This window comes from Pollachius pollachius (genome assembly GCF_949987615.1).
Source record: "Pollachius pollachius genome assembly, chromosome: 12".
Classification (NCBI taxonomy): Eukaryota; Metazoa; Chordata; class Actinopteri; order Gadiformes; family Gadidae; genus Pollachius; species Pollachius pollachius.
In genome coordinates this window covers 19,484,848-19,493,647 of record NC_136945.1, presented here as the reverse complement: position 1 = coordinate 19,493,647, position 8,800 = coordinate 19,484,848, and the positions used below count along the sequence as shown (strand labels likewise).

At 45.8% G+C, this 8,800-nt stretch overlaps 1 protein-coding gene across 3 annotated transcripts in view; it reads left to right on the top strand.

Moving 5' to 3' along the window:
- Window positions 1-2,590: 2,590 nt before the first annotated feature.
- Window positions 2,591-8,800, top strand: part of stab1 (stabilin 1) — a 62,874-nt gene continuing 56,664 nt past the window's right edge. For 2 of the 3 annotated variants that reach the window (XM_079747762.1, XM_079747760.1), the window contains exons 1-4: window positions 2,591-2,831; window positions 3,978-4,065; window positions 8,178-8,323; window positions 8,572-8,687. In XM_079747762.1, the coding sequence (XP_079603888.1) occupies window positions 3,988-4,065; window positions 8,178-8,323; window positions 8,572-8,687 (340 nt within the window). In that variant the 5' untranslated portion in view covers window positions 2,591-2,831; window positions 3,978-3,987. The remainder of the gene's footprint in view (window positions 2,832-3,977; window positions 4,066-8,177; window positions 8,324-8,571; window positions 8,688-8,800) is intronic. The other variant, XM_079747761.1, reaches the window with a different exon arrangement.

Sequence of the window (8,800 nt, the reverse complement as noted above, 5' to 3'; positions counted from 1 at the left end):
CAATGGTTTTTTAAATATTTTATAATAAATTATCAGTTTACTCGTGCTGGTGTCTTTGGTATTTTATTCAGTGTCTATTAAGCCGGCATTTTCTGATGTTAAGGGTTTAACTTTATTCAATTAGACTTGAACTGGTCAGCTCCCAGTATAACCAGCAGAAGACACTCAGTACTGGTTATACTGCCAGTACAACCATTAGTGAGTGTCTTGCATCCAGTCTAACCTGGCACACCAATACAACCAGTATACCCAGTATCAACCAGTATATTGTGCGGTGTGGGTCTCTGTTTGAACGTATATCTGCTCAAACCAGTTGCACCAACCAGCATAAACCAGTCCGACCTAGAACCTGTTTATCGTGGGGGTCTGACACGTATAAGCAGAATAACCAGTGCAAAACAGTCTAAACCAGAAGAAATTGTATAAATCGGTCAACAAGTAGAACGACAACGTCTTACCAGTTTTAACCAGTCTTGCATCAGTTTCAACCAGTCTTCCCAGTAAAACCAGTATAATGCGTGGTCTGCGTTTCTCTGAATTTTTCCACTGCCAGCAGAACACATTGCTGCTCTTTCTCCAAAACAGGAAGCCATTTCCTGTTTGATTCCTGTTTACCCTGCAAGACTTCCTGTCCTGGGAGATTGAACAGACAAACGGAGTGGGTTGTCAGCAAAACCGCTCTGACCTCCCATTGGATCTCTCCTGGCCTGGTCAGCCAATTGGAGACTGTTTCCCCCTCGATCTGCTGTGTCAGCCTGGGATCGTCCAGAGATAGAGAGGGCAATAGCAAGGCACTAACACTCCAGGGTTAAAGGTTCTAATCCCTGTGTATCTCAGTATAGAGCAAGGCACTAACACTCCAGGGTTAAAGGTTCTAATCCCTGTGTATCTCAGTATAGAGCAAGGCACTAACACTCCAGGGGTTATCTTAAGTTATCCTTTATTGTCCCTTTTTGGGGACGATTCTTTCTCTGCTTTTCACCCATCCGGAAGCCGGTGAACACATGCACACCGGCACACCCGGAGCAGTGGGCAGTCACAGTGCAGCGCAGGTGGGGGTTTCAGATGCCTTGCCCGAAAGCACCACATCTGTGGATGACGACATAGGAGGGTGCTGCACAACTACTCCCCCCCCCCCCGTCCAGATTTTTTGTGTACCGGTCGGGATGCGACCATCCACCCTCCGGTTGCAGGTCCAACTCCTTAACCAGTAGGTTAACCTCTGCTCAAGGTTCTAATGCCTGTGTTGCTCAGTAGGTGCAAGGCACTGGGCCCAATGATCCTAACCAATCATTTTCACACTGGGCCTCAGATTCACAGCCAATCGAAAGACTCTTTTATCCAAAGTTCCTTTCTGGGGTTGGAGGCTCCGTTCCCCGGCCTTGGAACCAAACTAATCTGCAAACTCGTGTTGAGATTAGTTGTTTTCAGTTAAGCGTGACGTCCCCTCCTCCTTCCCTCAGGCCTTGTCTAGAGAGAGAGAGAGCGGATGAGAGAGGTAGCAGAGAGAGAGAGGGTGAGAGAGAGGGAGGGAGAGAGAGGAGGTGAGACAGGAGAAAAGAGATTGAAAGATAGTGGTCAACTGAACGGGCATATCCGTTCAATCGCAGGCCTGCCATTCCAAAAGATAAACCACACCCTTCCTTCCTGGCAGGAGAAGAATCCACAGTCTTGGAAAACTGTTGATCACTCATTCTCTCTGTCTCTCCCCCACTCTTTCTCTCTCTCTCTTTTCCTTTATGTCTCTCATACCTCTCTCTCTGTGTCTCCCCCACTCTCCCTCTCTACTCCTTTACCTCCCTCATACTCCTCTCGCTCTCTCTCTCTCTCTCTCTCTTTATCACTCCGTCTCTCTGTCTCTCTCTTTTCCTTTATGTCTCTCATACCTCTCTCTCTCTGTCTCCCCCACTCTCCCTCTCTACTCCTTTACCTCCCTCATACTCCTCTCGCTCTCTCTCTCTCTCTCTCTCTCTTTATCACTCCGTCTCTCTGTCTCTCTCTTTTCCTTTATGTCTCTCATACCTCTCTCTCTCTGTCTCCCCCACTCTCCCTCTCTACTCCTTTACCTCCCTCATACTCCTCTCGCTCTCTCTCTCTCTCTCTCTTTATCACTCTGTCTCTCTGTCTCTCTCTTTGACTTTTTGACGACCTTGCGAGAGGCAGAGTTGTAGCAAGACTCTGTCTGTCTGTCTGTCTGTCTGTCTGTCTGTCTGTCTGTCTGTCTTTCTGTCTTTCTTTAAAGGGAGGTGCTCGAGGAGGTACTAGAGGAGAGGAGGTGCTGCTCGTGGAGGCGCAAATGGAAAGAGGAGGTGCTAGGGGAGGTGTTAGAGGAGAGGGGAGGTGCTGAAGGAGGTGCTTATAGAGAGGGGAGGTGCTAAAGGAGGTGCTAATGGAGAGGGGAGGTGCTAAAGGAGGTGCTAATGGAGAGGGGAGTTGCTGAAGGAGGTGCTAATGGAGAGGGGAGGTGCTGAAGGAGGTGCTAATGGAGAGGGGAGGTGTGTGTGTTCAGTCGTACCAGTCTCAGAAGAGGAGAGGGGAGGTGCTGAAGGAGAGGGGAGGTGCTGAAGGAGAGGGGAGGTGCTAAGGCAGAGGGGAGGTGCTGAAGGAGGTGCAAAGGCAGAGGGGAGGTGCTGAAGGCAGAGGGAGGTGTGTGTTCAGTCGTACCAGTCTCAGAAGAGGAGAGGGGAGGTGCTGAAGGAGAGGGGAGGTGCTGAAGGAGAGGGGAGGTGCTGAAGGCAGAGGGAGGTGTGTGTGTTCAGTCGTTCCCGTCTCAGAAGAGGAGAGGGGAGGTGCTGAAGGAGGTGCTTCCTGGACTGGTCTGCTGTCGTCTGGTTAGTTTTTATATACAGTATGCATCGTATACATAGTATGTAGTATTATATAATAAAAGTATATACAATACCTTTATATAGTATAGTTATATAGTAGTACATGCTTAGTTTACTACTCATATGTAATATATTGTTAATATATATTTCCTTCTAATATAGAGGTAAATATATATTTTAGATATAAGGTATATATTTACAATATTGAATAGTAGTATATGCTGTATTGTAGTTACATAATTGGTTTACTATTGATATATATGTTATAAAGTCTGTATTTGAATCGTTAATTTACTACTATGTACTGTATATATTATATAGAAGTAACATTGTTTGTTTACTACTGATATAAATGTTATATAGTAGTAACATCGTTAGTCTACTACTGATATATAAATATATGATATAGTAGTAATATTTTTAGTTTACTACTGATATATTACATCGCTAGTTTACTCCTCGTTTATATATTACATAGTAATAACATTGTTCATTTACTACTGATAGACATTTTAATCTCCAGGAAACAGTTAACTATAACTATATCACTTACCTCTAACATTTTAAAAAAGTGTGGTTATTATGAAATACCATAGCAAGAGAGATTGACAGAAGTCCATCCTGTATAGTCTGTGATGCAGCATCACAGACTATACAGGATGGACGTGTGTCAGTTATGCAGCAGCCCTATACACCCATGTTGTATATGTAGTAAGGTTGTAGAATTTAGTGTGATGGTGGTGACATGTTATTGATTAATTAATTAATATGAAGAATTAGTTTGATGTTGGAGGGAGGTTAATGTGAAGTGAGCGGGAAGAGTGTGGGATGTTGTTATGATGTTAATGTAAAGTTAGCGTGAGGTTGGTGTGATGTTAATGTTAAGTTAGTATGATGTTGGTTTGAAGTAAGCGTGAAGTTAATGTTAAGTTAGTATGATGTTAGTTTGAAGTAAGCGTGAAGTTAATGTGAAGTTAGTGTGATGATGGTTTGAAGTAAGCGTGAAGTTAGCTTGAAGTTAGTGGGATGTTGGTGTGTAGTTAGTGTGAAGTACATGTGAAATCAGTTTGAACTTAAGGCGATGTTAGTTTGATGTTGGTGTTATGTTGCGATGATGTCGGTGTAATGTTGGTGTGATGTTTGACGCAGGGTTGTCAGGATGGTGTTCTTCAATACGGCGGGAGAGAACTCCATCATTCTGCTGGTACTACTGTGTGTAGGAGCTTCAAAACAGCAGGTACACACACACACACACACACACACACACACACACACACGCACACACACACACACACACACACAAACTCCCCTTCCAGCTCAGCTCTGAGGAACTCGAGCAAAAAGCTGAGGTGGTACCTGTCTCTGTACACAACTCAGGTGTTATAAACAGTACACAACTCAAAACAAACAGTCAAATTCACTCTGAAAAACTACAGGTAGACACAAAGACAGGACTGACCAACAACCCACACATAGAAAAAAGTACTCAGTGGGAGGAGCTATGTCTCTGATGGGCTTGAACAGGTGCACTGAAGTCAGGTGTAATTCCTGATATGGCTATGCGCAGCACAGCTGACAGTTTTTCATCACTCAGAGTGAATCTGTACTTGTCATGTTTTCCTCAATTCGAAGGTGAGAAACAACCACATGTTCCTCACCGCGGTCACGCGAGCGTCAGACGTTTTCTTAATAAAAGCCTCTCCCACGCTTTTTCGGATATTGAACTGCTTACAAGCAGTTTTTACAATAAAAGTTTTATAAATAAATCAATACAATTTATGATGAAGAATTATATATAAATACTATATAATAATATAAAAGGCTATATTATTAAAATAATATATAGGCTATTATTATTTTTTATCCCCCCCGCTTACCCCTCCTCTCACAACACCCTGATTGCACCACACATCTCAGAATGTCTGGCCGCAGACACCAGCCCTTGGACGACTGCCCATCATCTGACGCAACAACACTGAGCTCCACCTTATTCCAGAGAAAGATTGCCCTCACATGGACTAACTGATCACTGTCGAGAACATCCCAGTATCTCCATCACCAACCGTGAAAAACCTTGGTGTGGAACTGGACAATCAGTTGTGCTGCACCGCGATCTTCCCCGCGCGGGCTCGATCCTACGGATCCGCCCTCTGCAACATCGGCGGGATCCGGCCCTTCCTCGGGGGGGGGGGGGGGGGGCAGCTCAGCTCCTGGTCCGAGCGCTCGTCGTCTCCCTCCTCAACCACTGCAACTAGGCTGGGCTCCCTGCCTCCCTGATCAAACCTTTGCGGCGTCTCCGGAACGCTGCAGCGCGCCTCGTGTTCAACCTACCAAATTTCTCCCATGTGACCCTCCTCTTCCGGGACCTCCACTGGCTCCCTGTGGTAGCTCGCCTCAGATCCAAGAGGATGGTACTGCACTACAATGGAACTGCCCCTGCCTACCTCCAAGCGTTGGTCAAACCACACAGCCCAGCTTGAGCGCTCCGCTCAACTACCTCAGCTGGACGTCTGGTACCGCCATCGCTAAGAGCAAGCAAAGGTCGATCAGCATAGTCACAGCTCTTCTCTGTTTTGGCACCGCAGTGGTGCAACGAGCTCCCTGCCGATGTCAGGACCGCAGAGTCGCTCACCAGCTTCCGCAAAAGATTCAAGACTCACTTGTTCAGAGTTCAACTGGACTCTACATAGCCAGCCCCCGCACCCCTCTTACGCACTTATTGTATGTTGTACGTCTTGGCACTTTAAGGAGACATATTATGGTGTTTTCCCAACAAGTAAACATAGTGTACGAGTTCAAGAAAACATGTTTTTGAATCTGTTTGTTTTATCGCCTACCGCTATTCCCCTCTGTTTCAGTCCCTTCAGAATGCGCTGTTTCTGCTGTCTGTAGCTTTAATGCAAATAAGCTGCTGCCCAATCACACAAAAATGAACCACAGCATGGAGGAGAAGTGATTGCTGCCGTTTGCGGACTCCCGGAGCTCTTTATCTATATAATATTATATAATATTATAATAATAATAATATAATATATAGGCATCTATATAATATAATATCTAATATCACGGCCAAAAGCTATGTGCGCCTCGGATGATGAATCATAAGGTCTGTGTCTGACATCTCTGGTATTTCCACAGCAAGTAAAGACTCGTACTGGAGGTTATCGCGGCCATGGTCCAGAAGAATTCGGGAAAGGAACTTTGGCTTTGACTATCTGAAGTCCAGATTGAACCGCGACCTGGAGGTGAAAGGGCTTGTACTCCCGGAGCTGAGCTGCCGGGCACATGGCAAACTGACGGATTAGACATCTATTTTTGTATGGAATCTCCCTGCTTCTGAAATGCGCCAACATCTCCGCCCAGTGCTCGTCCGCTGGTCAACAAAATCGTATCTATGCTCTGATTGGAGGAGGGTGGGGAAGGGGGTGGTAATATTCAAATGTTCCCCCTTCTTATGTAGGAGGGGGCACTGAAACTGACTCGCTCGTTTGGTGACTGTAGGCGGGGTACTTTCCAAAATCCATATCTCACTCAAAATATTTTTGTATGCGTGTTGTATCTACGCTCTGATTGCACCAGAGACCCAAAACAACACCCCTAATCCCAGGAAAACTTTTCTTTTCATAATATGTCCCCTTTAATGTGCGCAATTATTGTATGTTGTACGTCCTTGCACTTAAAAATAGTACTAGTGCAATTGCATTGTGTAGCATCTAATCCTGGCTATCTTGGTTGTTTACGGGGAATGGGTTAACCTAGTGATTGTTAGTGCTTGGCACTTGTTTCTATGAACATCCTTGCAGACAGCGAAATATTGTTGTTTCTCTTTCTTCTGACAAATGTACTTATTGTAAGTCGCTTTTGATAAAAGCGCCCTTAATGTAAATGTGTGTTTGTCTATGTGTTCATATCAACCTGTGTGTGTGTGTGTGTGTGTGTGTGTGTGTGTGTTCATATCACCGTGTGTGTGTGCGACTTACAATAAGTACATTTGTCAAGTACATTTGTGTTCATATCAACTTGTGTGTGTGTGTGTATGTGTGTGTGTTTGTATCAACATGTGTGTGTGTGTGTGTTCATATCAATGTGTCTGTGTGTGTGTGTTCATATCAACACAGACAACGTGTGCGTGTGTGTTCACATCAACATGTGTGTGTGTGTGTGTGCATATCAACGTGTGTGTGTGTGTGTGTTCATATCAACGTGTGTGTGTGTGTGTGTTCATATCAACGTGTGTGTGTGTGTTTGTGTTCAAATCAACGTGTGTGTGTGTGTGTGTTCATATCAACATGTGTGTGTGTGTTCATATCAACGTGTGTGTGTGTGTGTGTGTTCATATCAACGTGTGTGTGTGTGTGTGTGTGTGTGTTCATATCAATGTGTGTGTGTGTGTGTGTGTGTTCATATCAATGTGTGTGTTCGTATCAATGTGTGTGTGTGTTCATATCAACACAGACAAGGTGTGCGTGTGTGTTCACATCAACATGTGTGTGTGTGTGTCCATATCAACGTGTGTGTGTGTGTGTGTTCATATCGACGTGTGTGTGTGTGTGTGTGTGTTCATATCAACGTGTGTGTGTGTGTGTTCATATCAACGTGTGTGTGTGTGTGTGTGTCCATATCAACGTGTGTGTGTGTGTGTGTTCATATCGACGTGTGTGTGTGTGTGTGTGTTCATATCAACGTGTGTGTTTGTGTGTTCATATCGACGTGTGTGTGTGTGTGTGTGTTCATATCAACGTGTGTGTGTGTGTTTGTGTTCAAATCAACGTGTGTGTGTGTGTGTGTTCATATCAACGTGTGTGTGTGTGTGTGTGTTCATATCAACGTGTGTGTGTGTGTGTGTGTGTGTGTGTGTTCATATCAATGTGTGTGTGTGTGTGTGTGTGTGTTCATATCAATGTGTGTGTGTGTGTGTGTGTGTGTTCATATCAATGTGTGTGTTCGTATCAATGTGTGTGTGTGTGTTCATATCAACACAGACAAGGTGTGCGTGTGTGTTCACATCAACATGTGTGTGTGTGTGTCCATATCAACGTGTGTGTGTGTGTGTGTTCATATCGACGTGTGTGTGTGTGTGTGTGTGTTCATATCAACGTGTGTATGTGTGTTCATATCAACGTGTGTGTGTGTGTGTGTGTCCATATCAACGTGTGTGTGTGTGTGTGTTCATATCGACGTGTGTGTGTGTGTGTGTGTTCATATCAACGTGTGTGTGTGTGTGTGTTCATATCAACGTGTGTGTGTGTGTGTGTTCATATCAACGTGTGTGTGTGTGTGTGTGTTCATATCAACGTGTGTGTGTGTGTGTGTGTTCATATCGACGTGTGTGTGTGTGTGTGTGTCCAGCAGGTGGCGTCTCGGTGTGGCCGCTCCCAGACCGTGTACTTCCAGACCCCCTGCACCTCCTGTGCTGCCGCCGCCTCCGCCCGCTGCCCCCCCGGCTATACCCCCTCCCCGCCCCTGCCCGCCGCTCCCACCAGCGCCCCCTGCAGGTAGAGACACACCATCACGCCCAGCGACGCGTCCTTCGCAACGCGTGCTACGTCTATATATCTAACACGCACGCTACACATGTAGCATGGATATAACATTCAGTGTAATTGGCCGCTCCGGATGCAGCATGCGCTGTGATTGGCCGCACCAGCTACAGCATGCGTTGTCATTGGGCGCACCAGATACAGCATGGATGTGATTGGCCGCAGCAGATGCAGCACGCGTTGTGATTGGCCGGTGTGTTCAGGTACGTGGTGAAGCTTGGCAGAGGAGAGGCGGAGCTAAGAGGATGTAGTCGCACCTGCTTCAAGTCTGTCGTCCAATCAGAGTGCTGCCCTGGACACTGGGGTCCTCTCTGTCTATGTAGGTTCACACACACACACACACACACAGACACACACAGACACACACACACACACACACACACAGACACACACACATGCACACACACACACACACACACACACACACAGACA